Source organism: Leptinotarsa decemlineata, unplaced genomic scaffold, assembly GCF_025532065.1.
Source record: "Leptinotarsa decemlineata unplaced genomic scaffold, Ldec_3_MD MMD2_tig00000882_RagTag_RagTag, whole genome shotgun sequence".
Lineage (NCBI taxonomy): Eukaryota > Metazoa > Arthropoda > Insecta > Coleoptera > Chrysomelidae > Leptinotarsa > Leptinotarsa decemlineata.
The window spans coordinates 1929645-1951454 of record NW_027412556.1 but is presented as its reverse complement, the minus strand read 5'-3'; the positions used below and the strand labels follow the sequence as shown (position 1 = coordinate 1951454).

Genomic DNA, 21810 nt, shown 5'->3' with positions numbered 1-21810 from the left:
TGTTGAGTCACCCAGAAACTTCCTGAAGGCGAAATCCCACCAGAAAAAGACCATAATCATTGTATGGAGGCTACACCATCACATCAGTGTTTTTTGTAAGGAAATCGACGAAATAAACTAAAAATTGTGTTCGAAACGGACAAAACTTATTATCTACATCGTAATCGTTGTTGACAGCAATTTGTAAGTCAACGTTATTATTCCACAGCCTACACAAATCAGTGCCGTCTTCAGAGGAGTGCCAGAACACTCCGTGAGGAGTTAGAAGCCAGAGGCTTTGACCCTTCTTCCGTAACCAGAATGAAGCGCGCGTATAAGCCTTTACCCATGGTCCTGATACTGGTTACCAGTTACCAAAGGACATCTTTGAGGTCGAAGACCTCTTGAGTGTGAAGGTGCAGGTTGAACCCCAGCACCCTAAGGCTTCAGTGGGTCAGTGCCACCGCTGCCAGCGTTTCGGCCACTGCCAAAGGAACTGCATGGCAGTTCCAATATGTGTCAAGTGCGCTGGCAGGCACCTCACTAACGCCTACAAGAAAGCAAGTACTGACTCCCCCGAAGTGCAACAATTGCAAAGGGGCACATACTGCCAATTATAGAGGTTGTCCTGAGTTCCCTAAGGCTCAGAAGCCCAGAGGCAAATCAGCTGAAAAACCATCCCCCCCAGGCAGACCTGCGGGGTCTGGACGTGTCCAGGAAGGCATACGTTTTGCCAAAGCACCATCCAAGGGTGCTAACGGCTCGGCAAAGCCTGCTCCTTCTTGATCTGTGCCCTCATATCAAACTCAGGGGGCTTCAGACATCTGCGCCGCATTAGAGCAGATGAAGCAATTATTCGTCAAATTCCCCGTGCTCGGAAAAATGTTCACGGTGAATACTAACGTGCTGACTGGAACTGCCAATGTCTAGACAACCGACATTGCCTAGATCTCTGAAGATAGTCTTTTGGAATGCCAATGGCTTTCTTCTTGAGAAACTAGATTTTGAGAATATTCTTGTTGAGCATAACATCGATGTGGCTCTAATCCAAGAGACACATCTGAAGAACGAATCCAGAACGTGTTGGACGTGCTGGTGGGGGAGTTGGCATTTTTGTCAAATGATCCCTCCAGTGTGTCCAATACGGCATTGACAGTGCTCGGTTACATGAAACTGAGGCCGTAGGGGTCGAAATTCAACTGAGTCGGGGTTGTTACAAAATAATTACCTAATAAAGGCAGACAATATCCTCCGAGAATTAAAAAGTGGGTCCAAGTAAGCTCATTTTACCAAGTCGCAATAGTTGAATTTGGATTCTTCCATGCAATAAAAAATACACAAGAAAGTTGTACTCACATTACTTAAACCACACGCCACGAGTATGAGCCAAGCCCATCCTGAATCGGGAGATTCAAAATCGGGGTCTCCTACCCTCAGTCTTTGCCTCTTTTTTGGAACCATATTTGGCACTACCGCCGTATCACTGGTCCTCTTGAATCCTCTGGTCATTTTCTGAAACGAATCATCAAACGGAAATCACACAACGATAAGTAATCTTCTCTCCAAATCTCTCTAAAGTATGTGTGTTGCGGCAATACTCCAGTGGAGTTAGTCATTTGAAATTCGAAAACGGTGTTTTTTGTATTTTTTGGGGTGTTGTATCTGAATCTCAACTCTGTGCCTAGGCAATACGTCGAAATTTTCTATGTGAAGCCGACCATACAAAACTGAAGTAGATGAAATCGTCTGTGAACTTTGAAATTTGAATAATATTTGAACCTGCTGAAGCGCACTGCAAACGACCACTTCTTGGCACTTTAAGGCAATCAATAGTAATAATAATACTGATTACTTAAATACTGTACTCTTCCACCACCCTTGAACGTGGTGAAAATCAATTCGAATAGGATATAAACTAAATAAATACCGAACGCGGCCAGTTTCTTTGTATGGCATGGGCGGCGTTGTATAATTATATCACGTAGGCAAAAAAACTGCCTACGTTCGGTGACTATTTAGTTTTTATGCCATTCATATTGACCTCGTGCAGACTATACACGCATTCTATCGGTATGAAATTCGGGATAGACAAATGTGCAATGGTCCACCTCAACAGAGGACGATGCGGGGACTACGAAGAGGGTGTGCAGCTCGTAGATAGAAGCATCCTGCACCATCTGGATGCCGGAGAGATGTATACTTACCTAGAAGTGGAACAACGCCAGTTGCTACAGGTAACAGCAGTGAAGAACTCTTTCGCGGCAAGTATCACCACGAAATCCGGCAGATCTGGACATCGGAACTGTCAGGGAAGAACAAAGCTACTGCAACGAATATGCTTGCCGTTCCAACTCCTTATGGAAGGAGCTGTATCAACTTGACGTACAGACCCGGAGAAATGATGCACCTCCGTAGGAGTTTGCATACCAAATCGTCCGTTCCACGGTTGTATTCCCCCCAACAACAGGGAGATCGTGGACTCTTTAGGTGTAGACAAAATGGTATGACAAAATGGTACTGGATGTAGCCTTTAAAGTCCTCAGGAGTACGGATCTCCTTCTCTGCATGGTCCTTGGCCAAGAGAGATCAGGAATTGGAGCATTCCTCTTCAGGGCAGCTGCCCTGAAAAATTCTCGGTGGTATTCTACAGTGAAGACCACCATCACCACACCACTGTACTGAATAGGCTCTGATACAAGCATTATATCGATTCAGCTTTGAGGGTTTCTGAGAACATAGTACGTGTCTCTATCTCCCGCAACAGCAGCCCAGAAACGTAGCTTTATGGTGTTCTACAGCCGTCGCTTGGAAATGTCACACAACCTGAAGAATGATGTCACACAACCTGAAGAATGGGGAAAAAAATAACATGAGAATGTTATTACATACTAACAACACTTGAGACGCCAAACAAGCTGGAGCACCTCCTACTGCAAGTGTGGACATGAAAATGTTTTCTAGTAACAAACTTCAACGAATCTACTACCAGATCAACTTCTATCTAAAAAGAAAAAGAAAGAAGCAGAGTTTCAGAACACTCAGTCTGGTCCATCCTGGCCATCTAGAGAGCAGGTATTCAGAATGTACCACCGTTTGCCTCTTTTTTTTGACATACTCTCCTTTCAAAGTAGTCAATTACAATATGTCCATGCCTAACCTGAGGAGGAGTGAGAGGAAAACTGAAGGAGTTCCTCCTGAAAGATATAGCGACGTATGTTATGACCTACGACAAGTTTCGGAGTTGCAGAAACGTTCTTCATCAGAAGAGCCATCTAATATAATTGGAAGAAATGAGAAAATTGGCCGAAGTAGAGAAAAGAAGAGCCGAAATTGAGAGGAGAGTCGAAATTGAGAAAAGGAGAAACAAAATTGATGCTGAACTAATGAGGAAAGAAGCACAACTACAACGTGAACTGATTCAAGATTCTTCATATAAAAGTCCACAATCTCCAGTGGCAAAAACACCATTGATTTGGAAGAAATGACGCTACAAGAAAAAGTTGCTGAGTGGAAAATCGAAGAAGAAAAAGAAAATAAAACCGATTTCGTACCGACAAACAATTTTATTACGATGACTACTGATGATTTCAACCAGATTTCAGTCGTTCTGAAGATAAATAAATCAAAATGTTCGGAAAAAACAGACAATGTTAAAACAAATTTGCCGATTTTCGATGGGAATCCAGAGGACTGGCCTTCTTTCTACAGTCAGTTCGATCGTTCCACCAAACTTTCTGATATATGTGAAGATGAAAATATAATCCGTCTACAAAGATGTTTAAAAGGAAGGGCTAGAGATGCAATACAACCTCTTCTTGTTTCACCAAATGATGTTATGAACATAATAGAAACTTTGAAAGTTACATTTGGACGACCTGAATTTATCATTTCAAATCTAATAGAGAAAGTTCGTCGAGAAAAATGAAGGAAAATGAGAAATTCCACTCCAGGAAAAATGCTAATATATTTTTTGACCAAAAGATATGAGAAATGTCCCAAATGTCAAAAAAATCATAATTTGACGGACTGCCAAATTTTCAAAAAACTAGATATTGACGAAAAAAGAAAATTGTGACTTTGAAAAAACTCTGTTTTTACTGTTTGAAACCAGGTCATAATATCTACTCATTTAGATTGAAACAAAAGTGTGGAATTGAAAATTTTCCAAAATTCCACAACAACATATTACATAACCTTGATTTTACAAAAAAGATGTCAACAAGATAACCCCACAATTCTTCTTCGAATAATTTCGGTGAAACTTCGAGGGCCTAAAAAAAATTTCTACCTTTGCTCAACTAGACGAGGCAGCTACGACAACAATGATAGACAGCAAAATTGCCCATGAATTAGGACTGGATGGACCGGTTGAGTCACTCTGCTACCAGTGGCTTAACAATAGAGTAGAGGTATCTTCAATGGAAAAGAACTCAAAAACATACAAAATGAATGAAGTTCGAACTGTAAGTGGACTCTCACTTCCAAGACAAACTATTGATGTTCAATACCTGTGTAGAATCTATCCATACATCAAAGAAGCACCTGTACTTTTCTTTTATGATGCACAACCAAGGATTCTTAGTAGTCAGGATCAATGTGCTTTGACTATTGCAAGGAAAATATATCAAAGTTACTGGAATGCACCGTTTGTATCAAAAACATTACTGGGATGATTGGTACATGGCATCTGGGAAAAGTTGCTGATAAATCGTCTTTTAATATTTCACGTTTGTTGCAAATCTCAAGAACAAATTGATGAAGATATTCATGATCTACTGACAGACTCGTTCAAAATTGTCAATTTTGGCATAAGAAGTCCGGAAGAAAATGGAAGATCTAAAGAAGATGATAGTGCGTTGAAAAAAAAAAAAGGAAAATACCATTAATCGAGTTGGAAATCACTTTGAAATAGGTCTACTGTGGAAAAATGATAATAACCGATCTTCTAGAGAGCTGGAGATAAAAAAAACAGAAAAGAAGAAGCGTGACAGTAGTGAGGAGAAGGTAGCAGAAAAAAAGACATCAGAGCTTTGACTCTGAAGAAGAGAAGAGAGTGAACAAGAAGCGCAGGTCAGTCAGTTCAGAAAAAGGAAAAAAGTCAAAGAAGGATTCTAGTGACAGTGACGTTCCTGCTAAGAAAAAGAAGAAACAAGGTAGTTCTGATGAAACTGATAGAGAAAAATCAAAAAACATAAGAAGGGCAATAGCTCCTCGAATAGCGATGAAGATATTTCAAAAAAGAAGAGGCACAAAAAAAGGCAAAGTCGGGACACGGTTCCGATTATAAACGGGAAACAAAGAAAAAAAGAAAAAGGACAAGAAGCACAAGAAGAAGAAGAAACACTCGAAGAAACATAAAAAACACAAAAAACAAAATCAGTAAATTGATGAGTGGTACAGGTTTTTAAGGAAAATAGAGTGATTTCATCACGAGGGGGAGAATGTTGTTGCTTTAATTAATTTTGTTAACTTTTGTTCACTTCTATATTGAAATAATTGATCATGGTTTGTTTATAAAAAAAGAAGAATTTGACATTGACAAGAATTTGAAAAAGTTTAAAAAATAAATAGATTGACATGAAACGTTTGATTCCTGGTTTATTTCGACTTTAAATCAAAGGAAATCACAGTAGGACTGACTAGTCCGAACAATGGCTTTCGAAAACAAAGATCAACAAGCGACCTTCTATCATATGTCAACCATATTTGTTATAACGCAATCGAGAAACATGTAGAGTCAAGAGCTGTTGCGCTTGATATTTCTAAGGCCTTTTTGTGACATGAGGATTTGCTGACCTAACTTCGATGAGATGGTTTGGCGTATCATTTTTGTGTATGGTCCCCCAGTTGCCTGAAAAAATGTTCCCTGCAAGTGGCCATCGCGATGGATATCTCTGGAATATTTACAGGACATCGGCTGTAGATGCACATCTTCACCGTCAGCACGAAGATGAATATCCTAATGAAGATCTAGAAATGATTTCGAATTGGGGTGAAAGTTGCCGGATTCAAATGTATGTCACGGTTTTCTCCAAAAAGATAAATGTCTCCGAACTGGATATAATAAGATCAGGACAAACAATTCATGGAGACTTCACTAATTGTTTAGGTATCCCATTTATTGATTAATTTTCATTTCAGGTCAAACTGATTTGTTTTCTATGCAAATTCGCCTGCTTGAATCCTTACTTTTATTTTATTTTTATCATTTTCTTTTTTTTGAGAATTATTTCTGTTTCAACTAACCCATCCGAATACTTTGGTCTGGATATTTTTTAGTGTTTACAATAATTTCAATATTACATTAATTCAATTTTATTTCTTTCTCTCATAGATTCGTAGATTTCTTTTTAGTGACTGTACAAGTCAAAACTGTGCCATTGGACGGTGGATTTGTTACTTATCCTAGTTTTCCTGGAGTAAAAACTATCGTGGAACTAATCAAGTTATTGCAGAATATGAATTAGTTTGTGATATAACAGCGAACATTTTGTGTCACGGTTGAAAGAACAAAAGTGTGGAAATGCCCCCATTATCTATAAAACTTGTTTTGTCTGAAAGTGTGTCATATTAACTGAGTTATTGTTTACTTCTGGAAACTGTATCTATGGTTAGATAAGGGACTAGTAGACAATTTGTGCTGTTTATTTAAGAAATATGTGAAACTTTCTTCACGTATACTAAAACCAATAATGATTGAGAGTAGAAGTAAGCCCAGTTGACAGCAAATCGGGGGTGTGCTTATTAATTTTTGAGAGGGTTAAGAATGAAAGAAAAATTCTTAGTACACTTAGTTAAAATATATCCTAATTTACCTAATCGTTGTAGTCATTAGGTGGGCCTTATGAAAACGGAGTAATAATCGTGGTAATTATAGTAGGTACCAAATAAATTAACAATAATAAGTGAACTCTTTATAACTAGAAAATACAAATTACAAATTTTTGATAAGAGAATATACTGTTGCTACCGCTATCATCAAAGTAAATTATGATTGTTTCAATATTGTGTTCAATACGGTTGTCTACGTCCCACATTTTTTGCTCCTCTTTTGAAACATGCTGCATGCATTTCTTCCAGTCTTCTGCAGAAACAGTTCGAATAGCTTCTTGTAGGTGATGTTGCACGTCCACTAATTTAAATGTTCTGTTTTCTCGTGCCACATATCCCTTTACTTGCGCCCAGATTGATTCTATTTGGTTTAATTCGCAGTGGTATGGTGGTAACCTTAAAACTGTAATTCCACGACTTAACGCCATTTCATCCACTGCGAATTTTTTATATTTGTCTGTGTGTAATTTTGTTAGCTGAAGTAGTTCTGCCTTTAAACTATCTTTGTTATATTGGATGTTCTTATTAATTAACCATTCTTGAATTGCTGCTTTTTTCCATGATTGTTTCGGTAATGGTTCTAAATGTCGACTATGGTATGGGGCATTGTCCATGACGATGACAGACCCAGGTTCCACAAGTTGAATGATGCCTTCAAACCATTTTTCAAACACCTCCGCATTCATCTCTTTATGATAGTCGCCTGTTTTCTTAGATTTAAATATTAATTCACCATTTGATAAAAATCCACTCTCGCTTCCTATATGCGTAACTATCAGACGACTACCTTTTCCAGATGGCTGTTTTAACCCAACTGACAAACCTTCAATAAAGGCTTGTCGTGCACTTGTTATATTACCATCCTGCCATACTTTTTTGACCGTATGTCCTTGGTTAACCCATGTCTCGTCCATGAAGTACAATTTTTTTTTGAGCTTCCGAAATTCGTCAATTTTTCCTAGATAGTTTCTTCTCCATGCTATTATTTCTTGACGTTCAATGAGAATGCTTTTCCTGTCAACTTTTCCGTACGTAAATTTCATTTCGTGTACAAGTTTCCTAAAAGTTTCTTTACCCATTTTTGGAACCAATTCATGATCGCTAAGTGCCACCAGAACTGTTTGTAGTGTGGGCAGCTCATTTCTGAAAAAGAAACTGTGAATAGTTCTGCGTATACTGGTTTTGGCTTCTTCATCAACTGTGATTTTTTTTCGTCCGCTACTAGTTTTTGGCGTTTGTACGTCCCCATGAATTTCTGCTTCTCTTAGTATTTTGTAAATCGATGATTTTGGTACACCGGTATAATCAGAGCACATATCAACTAATTTATCTTTTGTAATTGTGGAACTTAATGATGTAGAAATACCCGGTTGGTTATTCGGAGGTACACACGTAGAATTACAGCACATATGCACAAAGTCATCTTTTGGTGGCTGATGATCTCTTTCAAGACAGTGAAATACTCGCAGTACAATTTGTTTTTCTCTTACTGACCGAGACTCCGACCGTTTTATCTTTTTCGACGTGGAAGGCCCGACCATGTCTCCCATTTTTTGAGTAGTTTGAGAACAGTGTAGAAATATAATTATGTAACGCTTAAACACTTATTAGCACTATTATTTTCACCAATTGTTATCACAACACGTCGATTGCTGACTAACTTAACTGTAAAACGTACAATTCACGCTGTATAATTCACAAACCAATGATACGCTCATGGCTGCAAGTACATTAGTGAGGACTGCAACGATGAGATGGAAGTTACGGTAAAGTGACAAAGACAGAAATATCGTTGCGTACAGCGTTGCCACTAGTTGTAATAAATAATCTAACACTATGCAGAAAATAATGAATTTTAACTGATCAGTAATCAGGAAATGTATAAGTATTACTCATTACAAGCTCATTACTGATTTTTGTCATAAATAATACCTTTTAATCGTACTAGTATTGTGTATTATCTATAATTTGCTACAACCTACAACTCTACTGCTTACTATATTTTGATTCTGCTATAAACTGGTAACGTAAAATTTAGATATGACAACGCGCTTTACTCTCAATCATTATTTGTTTTACCATAGTAGATGATTTTTATGAATATTCAAAGAATAACGTCCTGAGGAATGAGATGAGTCTCAAACGATAATAGATTTTTTTTCAAATGTAATACCCCACATAAATGGGGTATTCGTGCTAGTCTACTTCAATACCAATTGTCATTCAATATTAACTGAAAAAATCAGCAAACTGAGTAATGCCAAGAAGGTCGGTCAATTTTCTTCATCAGATCTTAATTTTTTATGATGACAAACCTCTGAAACTCAATATATAGAGTGAAAAAATCTTATTCTAGTTTACACAGTTCTACTTTCTTTTATCATGTGGTAACATTGCTATATTCTAAACCGTAACAGACACGAAGACGATTAAATGGGGAAAAAGGTAACTGTCTCGCCCTTCTCGAGTTATACGGGAAAACAAAAAATGCCGTTTTTTTTTTTTTTCGGATGGAATTTATATTTCGGAAAAATTTCAAAAAATGGAAGGGGAAATTTTATTGTATTCGATGAAATTTTTCGTGTCAACATGGCCACCATCAACTTTAGTTTTAAATACGGACCTGTCTTTTCCATTTCAATAGTAAGTTAGTAAGTAAGTAAGAAAAATTAAATATTTGGGTGTAATTGTAGATAATAGAATGTTTTTTAAGGAACATGCTTCATATATTATTAAAACAATGGCATTCAAAATCAATTACATAAGTAGGCAATCTAAGCACTTAAACCAATGGTCGCTTTAACTTTTGTATAATAGCTCAATTTTACCTCATTTTACTTATTGTGGAACCATCTTGTACTTACTAAACCAAAATTAAATTGGAAGACTTCAGAAACTTCAAAATAGAGGAATGAGAGTAATATTATCTTGTGATAGAAGAACACATATAACATTAATGTTGAATACATTAAAATGGTTATCAGTAAAAAATTACTTTCGTTATTTAGCATTAATATTTATTTTTAAAATTGAAACTGGTGATGTTCCTGTATATCTACGTGACAAATTAGAGAATAACTTTGAATATCATGAATAAAATACAAGAAGTCGCAATAACTTTCATATACCTCAGACTAGTAATGTCAATTCAAATAATACTGTTTTCATTAAAGGAGTTCAAGCATTCAACGAACTACCGGAGGATATTAAGAATGCTACCCCTCTAAATATATTTAAAAGAAAATTAAAAGTGCCCCTTTTAGACCTACAAAGTGTTTAGTATAGGAACCTGCTAATACAGTTTTTTTTTCTTCTTTTTATTTTATTTATTGTGCTGTTTTTATTTATATGTTTCAATGTACATGATTTTAAATTTTAAATTTTAATTGTGACATTTAAATTTTTAACCTAGATTAAGACTAATATTGTAACTGCATTAGCTTGTGTTAAATAAACGATACATATATAATATTGATAGAGCAATAAATTCACAATCCGAGGGTATATCACATTTGATATTGTTATAGCGTTTCATTTGAAATAACCACCACCATCACTGTCAACAATCAAATAGAAAAACAATTTATTTCATCATGGACTTTCGGGAAAAATTAAAGCAATACGGAAAATCAAAGCTACATGGCAATCTACATTAAATGCTCGAATTGACGACCTCTTTGTTGAATGCACATAAGTTGTCGGTCCAGACAATTTCTATGGCAATTTTCTAGCCTAATAGGTGTAAAACTTATACATGCATCTCTTATTTTTGGTTTGAGATGGTCGATATCTCTACTTGGTGTTGAAAAAATTTTATCTTTTATGTATCCCCAGACAAAAAAAAATCTAAAGGAGTAACATCTGGGGATCGAGCTGGCCAGTTAATTGGTCCATTGTTTCCAATTAATATATTCTCTTGCGAATATTGCATCTGAATGTTTCCTTAGCACATGCTGCATTATGGGGATATGGGGAGGAGCGCCGTCCTGTTTATTGTATTTCATGGCGGATATTCAGTGGCAATTCATCCAAGTAGCCATCGAATTCATTGAATTGAAAAAGAAGATATATTTCACTATTCAAATGATCATCCTATTTCTACATCTTAACCACTTCGCAAATCGTACTCTCCTTCATTGAGGTGATTAACTTTGCGTATCCTGTAGAATTTTAATTGGTTTTTTTCAAAACAGTTCTGGTAGATTTTAAAGAAATCCCCATTTCGTGGGCAATTTCTCGAAAAAACAATCTTTATTAGCATAATTTTTGTAACTGGCCAATCCGAAATAAAAAAAAAGTTTTCACGGTGTAAATTTTCATGTGGTAATATTTGCTTACCCATAACATTTATTTGATTTCTCACACTTCCAGTAACCACACATTTTCTTGTTTTTTTTCTGTCAAATGCACCATGGTACCTCGAATTTCTTTTATTAAATCGTATTAACGCTTGGATTTTCGAAACACGACGATTCGGGTATAGCTCAACATACATATTCCTTGCCAAAAGAGGATTTCATTTTAATTTTGCATAACCAAATAGCATATGTCTGATGGTTCTCAACAGATATCAACAACGCATTCATTTTTCCTGCCATAGAAACCAAGCAGAGTCTACGCGTTTAAGATGGTAAATGAATTAAGATGCTATCTGAACATTCCAAAATATACAACAATCGAATTTTAACCAAAAAAAATATTTTCGTTACTTCCAGGATTGAGAATTATAAAAATATTACGCATTATAATTGATTAGGGAGAAATAAGCCTTGAAAGAAGGATTACGGTAATACAGAAATTTCCAAAACAAAAAGTACCAATTTTCATTGTGTTAGGGTACCTACCTGTCAAATTCATTGTGTTGTCTGAGATATATTTCGAAATCGAAACAATTTACAAAAGAAGTAACGACAGGACCGTGATTTAAAATTGTTGTAACTGATGATGGTACTTATTTCAAATGAAACGCTATGAAAATATCGAATGTGATACTCGTATACCCTTGGATTGTGAATTTATTGCTTTATCAATATCTGTAATAAAAGAGACATGTCCATATTTAAAAAAAAATGATGGTCATGTTGACATGACACGTTCTATTGAATATTTATTTAATAAAACATACTAACAAATATTTTTCTTTTCTGCTCAATGAAAAGTGTAACTCTATATGTCCCTCTCGGTAAAATTGCAATGAATATTTCAGCTTTGATATTATATCTTGGGAACCAACCTAGAAGTCAAATCAATGTATTTGGATATGATTTTTCTAATCAGCACAGAAGAATTCAAAACAAACATTTCTCGACCTGAAAAATAGGTATGTATGTAATGCCAGATAACACAATTCATGAAAGATAGTTATTTTCAGATAACCTCAAATATAGAGGGTGCTCCAATTCCAAATTTACTATATATACCAATTTTTTTTATTTTTCAAATTGTTCTATTTCAATAAACTGGCGAATGTAACAATTATTATTTCTGAATTCTTATATTTTTTAATGAAAATTATTGTCCTACAGAAAATTGAACTGAAAGTGGTAGTTACCGACATATAAACCAACCAAAAAATTTTTATTTAGTGATTTGTTTGTTTGAATTGTTTGAATGAAACATTCTATTCGGCACTGCAATACTCACCAACAGTTATTTGAGCCTTTTGTAATACTTTTATACTATTGTATTATTATCACTTTTCGTGGCTCTTTCTTGAAAATGATAATAAATTCTATCGAAATATCGGAATAACTTGTTTTATAAGTACACTTCCGTTCTGTTCATCACCCAAAGTTCTTAACTAGTCAGCCCAAGTTCTGGTATCATTAGAATAGGGAGGGTGAGTCTAGACTCACAGCACTAAGACCACATGTGACCTATTGTACATCCTCCCGAGGAGTTATCCTTCTAGGTCATCGTCCATCCTGTCCTTTCCAGGAAGGTGGACAGGTCGCTGGGAGACATCTCCTTTATATCGGAAGGTGTAGGCCAAGACTCGCCGAACAAACACTCTTTTTGGCAACCTTGAGGTGTCTCACGGAGGCCTCCGCTAAAGTTTTGGAAGGTGCAGTGTTGTTGCGCGACTTCTTCAACCTTCTTGGGGTTCCCTCCATGGAGGTGAACAAGTGAGGGAGCTTTCCTGCAGGTGCAGCCGGTTCCTTGTCTTTAGGAAGTGCCCTTGCTGTTGGAGGTGATCTGCTATGTCCAGCTCATTCCAAACGGTAGATTGAGGTGGATATTTCTGCCTAAGTTATTCAGGTAAAAAACACCTTATCCCTTGCCTCTTATGGGAACCTACGCAGGAAGCTGATGTAAAACCATCAGACACCTGTGCAACGTTTTCCATTTGAAAGATTCGATTTCATTTGGTCGAGATGACCACCGACAGACCGGTTTCGGGTTACTTGCCCCTCGTCAGTACTGTGCAGGTCATTTCAGACGGAGTGAACCGTCTGAGCATCCCGAACAAACAAATTTAATTCCAACTAGTCATAAACTCTATCTGCAGTTGATTCAGTGGGATAGCTACAGCGCCATCTGCAGACAAAGCCACGAAACAACTCCACAAACCCAAACTCCGGGGTGGGAGTCAGAATAATAATGATTATCCGAAGAAAGTTTTGTAATTTTGTAACATAAAGTCTAATTTTTCTCAACTAATGAATTATGAAAAATAATGAAAAAGAGCCCGCATCTAGATAAAAACTGGCTTTTCGAAAAAGTGCTACAAGGGATAAAAAATCAAAAATGATGAATTGAAACAATGATGCCACAATACTAATTTAATTCTAACGCATAGAAAAGTTCTTTGGGGGTTCAACACCCTCTAAAATGTATATGGGTGGAACAGATATCCCGGTTTTATATGAAAAAGATGCTCTCACGATAAGAAAGCCATGGATTCATTATGAAATGAAGTCGTGGCTTCCAAAATTTCATTGGAAAAAATAGATTTTCATTTTGTATTTGCCAAGGGCTGAAACTTTCATTTGTGTACATTTGCATTGAGGTAAGTTAGGTATATCCAATCGAGTTATTTATGATCCCAAAAAATGGGGTTCGATTTATGACCTTTTTATTACACCCTGTATAACTCATATATTGAATATTTTTCAAGGCTATTTATAGAATGACCACGAAATATACCTGGTCTATGATCAGTAGCACCGTTTACTAAGTAAAAAGGAAAAAATGTTCACATAAATTAGTTTTGGGTATCTGATATCATTAATATGTGGTTCAATTTATTAGCCATTTTTCTGTTACACCCTGTATATTTTCAAATGCCAAAGTGGGTTATTCTGCTGGCGCCCTCAATAGTATTATCCGATTTCTAACTCTGAAAGTTAGCATTTCAGCTTGTATCAGATTTGAACAATAATTTCTGAAACTCTTTCTGCAATTTCAATTGAGGAATTTACACTGTCATTTTGATATTTATCGTTTTAATTCATTATCCCCAACATAAAGAAAAAGTCTTAAAATAACTGGCCGTTCCAAGCCTCTTTAAATACATCAACAGTATATTTACTGCCAGTATCAAGTAGGTGAGTCAACTTTTATTTGTGACTATTTCCCAATTTACGAGTACACTGTACACCGCATCTGAAAAAGTGATCGAAAAACAAATGAACATACCTTTTATATTACACCCAGCAACATCTTGAAATAAACCACTCAAACTCTCACCACGTATGCGATATCAGATGAAACAAGACAATGTTGAAGAAATCGCACCAAATTCACACTTGATTAAACAGCTTCACTGATCCTTTACGATATGCAGTTGTAAACAATACGACTTATCACTTGTCTACAAACGAACTATATTTACAGCAGAGCAATGTGGTCGGTGAAGGTCAAATTTGATTTCACCCGACGAATATAACTGTTTTGTTAAATTATTCGTTTCATTAGAACAACGCGTAACAATTCAGCTTGGTACTGTTACCATGAAATTAAATGGAATATTGTTTTGCCACTTACCAAAGAGCGTGTGTACTGTGGTTGTCACATCGAATTAAGTTATTTATCTTGGGATCGACGTTATATATGGAAACGTACATTTATCATCTGAATTGATACATCTGGTGTTGTTGACATTATTTCTTCGCTGCTTTACTATACGGGATGGGAGGAGTTCCTGCAGAGATTCAGTTAAAAGAAAGCGGATCGTTCATTATTGTGAATGAATACAATGTTCCATGAAATCATTTCTTACCGAATTATCAGCTCTATCATTACCTCTCGTACGCTGGAAAATGCGAAGAACACAACAAATGAAAGTTGGGAGTATAGTCAATGAACAGAGAGGAAAATCTCCTCACAAAGAACCACATTGGTCCACAGATTCCGATCAGTTCAATTCATTTTATTGCAACATTGCGCAGTCTATAACACAAAACCTAAAACCTCTTTTATATCTTAAAGAAAATCTTCAAATCGATCTTTGAATCGATAAAAAATCAAAATGCTATGGATTATGATGAGTTGTCAATAAAAATCTTCAAAAATTTCCCCTTCCGGCTTTAATAGTACTTTGAATGCTGATTAATGATGGGTTTGGAAAGGGCACATTTCCTGAGTTTTTGAAAACATGTGTGATAATTCCTATTCACGAAGGAGGTGATACTCGCGATCCATCTAACTAAAATATCTTGGATTCAGAAACAACAAGAATACGTCTGATGCCATGTTTAATTGTCTAGAAAAGGCATACAACAGCATCAATGTAAGCAAAAGCATGGCGGCAGCTTTCTGTCATATGACTGAAGCTTCTGACTGTGTCAATCACAAATTATTACTGCAGAAACTCTCTCACTATGGTATAAGAGACATGGTCCTGAAGTGTATGGAATCATATTTGACAGGAAGAAACCAACTGTTCAAAACAGACCATACACCGAATTACTAAAAGTTAGTTGGGGAATACCCCAAGGATAAGTTTTAGGGCTATATCTATTTCTTCTGTATATAAATGATCTTTCCCTCTTAAATATATCTGGTTCCTTCAAAATGTATGTATAATAAACTTCCTGAAGATATCAAGAAAATGGATTATCTTAAAACTTTCAGGAAAAAGTTATGTGAAAGACTGGCATCTAAAGCCTATTACAATCTAACGTAATATTTCAATGACGAAACGATATGAAATTGACGTTGCTTATATGTAATAATATATGTGTACTTTTACCTATATTTCATATGTATTTTTTTCATGTAATTATGTAATTGTATATTTATCTAGATGTAGTTATTCACATGTTCTCTTTTTACCAGTGTTTGTCAATAAGGTCATATATCTTGGATAATAAACACACACACACTCTCTCTCTCTCTTTCTATATGTTATAAATAAAAGTCTACTCCGTACAGATGTTTTTTAGAGTTTTTTCTAAAAATTTATTTTCATTCGCGATTGTTTCAATCGAATTTTATGAAAGAACTATCAGAGACGGTCTAAGGTCAGCTCATGATTCATAAAGCCATCATCATTCATAGAACCAGTATCATACAGCCTCTAACGTACTTGATCAATCTGTCATTTGTAACAGGGTCATTTCCGAAAGAATTAAAAATTGGGAAGGTAGCTCCAATACATATAAAGCAGGTCCAAGAAAAACTGGAAAACCATAGACCAGGAACAATAACTTCTAGTTTTTCAAAAATATTCGAATATTCTTACTTGGATAGGCTCATAACTTTTTGAGTAAGAATAAAATTCTTACTGACCAGCAACATGGTTTTCGATTAGATAAATCTACGAATACAGCAGTAATTAATTTTGTCGAGCGTTTGATATATTATATAGAAGCAGGAGAATGTCCTGTAGGCATTTTTTGCGACCTAAGCAGGGCCTTCGATTGTGTTGACCAGATAAATCTCTTATCGAAATTGTATTCTCATAGTATAAGAGGGGTAGCATATGATTGGATTCAATCGTTTTCAGAAAGCAGAAAACAATATGTGAGTATAACACATAACAATTCAAATACAACTCCTATACATCACTCCGATTATGCGGAGATTTTCATGGGTGTGCCACAAGGATCGGTATCAGGTCCGGTACTGTTTTTGCTGTACATAAATGAAATGGATACAGTCATGAGCGAATACTGGCTGGAGTTAACAGCACTTTTTCTTGTAGGAGTTTATTCAGGCAGTTTAGGGTTATGACTCTTGCAAGTCTTTATATTTTCGAATTATCTTTATATACTTTTAAGAATAAAGATAAGTTCTTACTGAACTCAAATGTCCATCGAGGCAAAAATCAATTTCTCATATTCCGTACTGCAAGTACCAAATTTCATCAGACTCGTCAGCTGTGGTGGGTAAAATAATTTTTAATGAGCTGCCAAAATACATAAAACCTCTTCTGTTGACTATTTCGTCGATTTTCTCACAATGGGACTCTCACAATGGAGTTTTATTTCAATACCTCAACACGTGTTTTCAATCACCAAGTGATCGTCTTCGAGAGAAAGTTCAAAATTTAATCTTCCTCTTGAAGATGATCACTAGGTGATCGAAACACGTGTCGAGGTGTTGAAAATAACGGTTTGGTGTTGGGATAACACTCCAGAAATATTCATTATTACACCAAAAGTTCCAAATAGTGCATCACGAATGCAAAGTTTCAAGTTTGAAGTCGGTATTTCAAGTTCAATATTGGAATTTCGAGTTTGAAGCCGAAATTTCGTGTTCATACTCGAAATTTCGAAATTAAAGTTAAAATTTTGACTTTCGGAATTTCAAAGAAACAGAATAGGTAGCCAGATGTTATATTCTAGGCCATACGGGTAGAGGGTATTTTCGAAGGGACTGACGGTCCTTTAAATGTATATTTTCTGAATATAATGTATAGAATATACATGAAAGATGCACAAACAGGCATTTTTACTTGCTTAAGTACCTGAATGTATATATATGTGGCTAATGTGTGTATATTACATAGAATGTGACTTTTACAATTGCGATATCTCAGGAACGGTGATACTTACAGAAAAAAACATGAGACTATTTTTGTACAAAATTTTGAGATCTACAACTATGGTCTGAAGTATTTTTTTTATAAAATTCACAGTTTTCGAGAAAAACTCAAAATACCCGAAATTTTGACTTTCGACCCCGAATAACTTTTGAAGCGTTAATGAGACAGTTTGGGACTTTCAAATTTTCATTTTTTATGGTAAAATAAAGGTCTCAACCAAAATTTAGCCCTATCGCATTTTCGTTATTTCATTACTGTTTTCAGGTCTAAATTAACCGGACTATCATTGATTTTATGATGGCCACTATCTTTTCTGGGGAGTAGTTGTTTTCTGATAGGCGTCAGTCCATTCAACCTACTGTTTAGTTATATCCGAGACTGGCTTGAACGTTTAAAGTTCATTTTTTTAGAATTGCAAATATTGTATACATCTGGTTTTTGAGTTATTTCAGATTATAAAATGTTACGAGTATAACTTTGAATTCTAATTACTACTTATACGAAACTCTAAAAATCCAACCAGTAAGTTTCAGCCTCATTAGTCCTAAACAATCAAATAATTCTGAACAATAAACATTGTGTTACACTCTTATCTACTATGTTACTCGTTGGGTAAATATTTATTTCTTCGATTGTCTGACAGGATTCGGATCATTCTATAAAATGATATTTTCATGAACCTGTGAGATTTTTTCGAACTGAAAATGTGTACATTCCATACAACAACAGTGGGTGGAGGTATTCACAACATCTCAGGAAAATTCGTAGAAAGAAGTACAGCTAGATCACCCTGTACATGTCTAGAAGTTCACATACTTGACATGAAACAAGTACGAAAGAGCTGGAAATTCAAAATTCAACATTTGTGGACTAAAATTTATTATTATCACAAAATAGACAACTGGCAGAGGATGTGAATTAATGTCAAATGAAAACAAAATGATATCTGGTCAATAAAATTGGAAGAGGTATCATAAAGTTGTTGTAAATATTAAGAAATGCTAACGAAAAATGTATATCGCACTAGTATTTCTAAAATGCCACAACTCAAAAATCGGTATATTTCAGTTGAGACTATGAAAAAATTGGTAAATATTTCTGTATCAAGTTGTATTAACTGTATCAAGTTGTATTAACATCCAAACTGTATCAACTTGATATAGTTCAGATGATACTGTATCAACTTGATACAGTTTATATGATCGATAAAGAAATATTTATCGATTTTTTTCATATTGATTTTTGAGTTGTGTCCCTTTGGAAATACTAGTGCGATATGTTTAGACATAAGGAAGGTTAAATATGTTGTCACATAAATATTAAGGAAAGCTGTATCTAAATTTAGAAATGAGTAGCAAATTTGTAGAGGAAATAATTTTCAAGATATCAAAGTTGGAAATTTGAAGTTACAGAAATTGATAGTTGGTAACTAAAGAAAGTAGAGGATTTTCAACTTTTTTATCAACAAAACATTCTTCTTAAGGCGACGAAAGGCGACGCCATGCCAAATCTTTTTCTCCCAGAAAAAGTTAGACTAGAAAAGTTAGTAAATATTGAATAACTTTATTAAGAAATGATATTTGGAAGAAGTTGAAATAATAATACTAACCTGTATAAGCCAGTTTCAACCAAGGAACTCATCAAGAAATTCATTACTTGAAGAATGTCCAGCAGACGAGACAATTTTCACTGTGCGAAACACACAGAAGGAAAACCAGATATTTACCTCTTTTCATATCGAGTATAAAAGCATATATGCATTTATAAGTAATTTATCCAAGAAGAAACATTGGATAATTGAACAAAATATTGAATTCATGAATTTCCATCGATCATAAAACTGCAAAGTGTCCAGGAGAGATTAACTGATATTTCTGACATTAGTTAATTTATATTTAGAACTCAGCTTTTACATTTTATTAAACTGTTTCATTTTTTATTGTTAGTTGTGTCTTTCCATAATTTATTTATAGGTACACCTGCTATTCGTTTTTTTTTTGGTAAGTAATATTTGTGTTTGAGCCTGAATCCACCTGAGGTGTTGAGAAAAATCTCTATGCATTGAGTTATAGGGATTTCAACTCAACATAAGAGTCTAGCCGAATCATAACATTGTTTTATTTCATTGAAATAAATACAACTACAATTACAATAGTAATGATATAATATAATATTCCTCGATTCGAAATATTAAACAGACCATTTACAATTTGAGGTTGAAAATTTCAATTGGAATATAAAATTTACCCCCTGTGAAATATGAAATGCCCACAGCTCATTAGTTGTGAGTTGTGAAAACAACTATTTGTGTAATATAAATTGAATAAAACCGTAGAAACTTTTCAAAAAACAACATGCAAACGATTTAGACTATTAAACGATAATGATACGTGTTCAATTGGTCTCAAAATCTGGTAAATTGCCGACGATTCACGTTTGTATAGCTATCTCTTTTCGTGTTTTGTTTAGTCAGAAAAAAGGATGATATATAAAGGTATGTGTTTTATCGCGTATATTATTGATGACGAATGTGTATTCCTTCGTGTCCCCAACTGTGCATAACAATAGCTATAACAATAGCTATAACCTCTACTTACCGGAATGTTTTCGGTTGATACTAGTTATACGCACGTTTATATCGAGTACGTTAATTATCCTACAAACAAACTTATCTAGCAATCGAACACTTTCCAGCTCCACACTTATGAGTACAACGGCCTTTCGGTCCACGCGCTCATGTTTATTTCAATAATTAAAGAATTAACTGACAAACCTTGCCCCAATTGTAGATACGCTTATTTCAAGAGCGGCCTACTTGCTTTCTTTGATTGCAACGTTGCCAGACTATTATTTTTGAGAGAGAAAATAACTTCAAAATAAAATATTTGCAAAAAAAGTGTGAATCTTGTACAGAAGTTTTCTTGAGATACAGAAAGATATTTCTGAAACAGCTACTTTAGCATGGATAGTGAATTATTCGAAAAAAAAACTTTCCGTTTAGGAATATAAACTGATGATAGGTACGTTGGATTTTTGTAAGTTCATCTTGATGAATATGGTGTCTAACTATAATAGGAAAAAAAAATTTGTCTCACATTGAATAGGTCTGCTTCATGAAATTCAGTATCATAGGTATATACTTATCAATTGATAATTTTTTCCATTATTCTTTGCATTATCTTTAGTGATATTGAAGTGGTTTGAAACTCTTGGTCATTGAAGAAGCCCACAAGAAGCCCGAGTCTGGTTGAGAGTGGAGTTCCTCAAGGATCAGTTTTGGGCCCGACTGTATTTCTCATTTATATTAAGGACCTCACCAACTTAGACATCAATGGTGAAATTACTATTTTTGCTGATGATACATCGATTCTATGGCACAACAAAAACTCTTCAGGGCTTAACTACCACATAAGCATAGATATAGAAAAAGTTAAGAATTGGTGTGATTCAAATCTTCTAGCTTTCAATATAAGCAAAACAAATATCATAACATTCAAGGGCGACTTAGATGATGTTTATTTGGACAAGGAACAAATCTCCATTTCTACGGATAATAAATTTCTGAGACTTCTGATTGATAATAAATTGAAGTTTGGTAACCATATTACAAAACTATGCAATCGATTAGCTTCAGGTTGCTTTGCGGTTAGTGTCGTTGCTAATGAGTTGAATTTGGGCATAGCGAAGAACGTATACTACGCACTAATATAATATCATCTTCGTTATGGAATCTGCTTCTGAGGCGCTTGTGTTCAGTATTTATTTCAAAAAGTATTCTCTCTCCAAAAAAGAGCAATTAGATACCTATGTAGTTCTGATTACCGTGACTCCTGTCGTCTCTTGTTTATGCAACATGGAGTTCTGACATTGGTTTGTATCTACATTTTGGAAATGGCTTGCCTCATGCACAAGAAATATCAAGCTATAATTACTTCTGAGTCAACCTATAACACTCGCTCACTTGATCTCGCTTCCAATTCCCTCCTCAACCTCAACTCGCAACTCTCTAA

The 21810-nt window shown here is 35.2% G+C and overlaps 1 protein-coding gene across 3 annotated transcripts in view; it reads right to left on the bottom strand.

Moving 5' to 3' along the window:
- The window catches only part of LOC111508269 (uncharacterized), a 38298-nt gene extending 17761 nt beyond the window's left edge, over positions 1-20537 (bottom strand). Inside the window, exons 1-2 of one of the 3 annotated variants that reach the window (XM_074174778.1) lie at positions 20398-20537; positions 1336-1491 (exon numbers count right to left, since the gene is read on the bottom strand). In XM_074174778.1, the coding sequence (XP_074030879.1) occupies positions 1336-1488 (153 nt within the window). In that variant the 5' untranslated portion in view covers positions 1489-1491; positions 20398-20537. Of the gene's footprint in view, positions 1-1335; positions 1492-14448; positions 14729-14796; positions 14953-20397 lie in introns of those variants that run through there. The other 2 variants (XM_074174777.1, XM_074174776.1) reach the window with 2 other exon arrangements.
- Positions 20538-21810: the final 1273 nt, after the last annotated feature.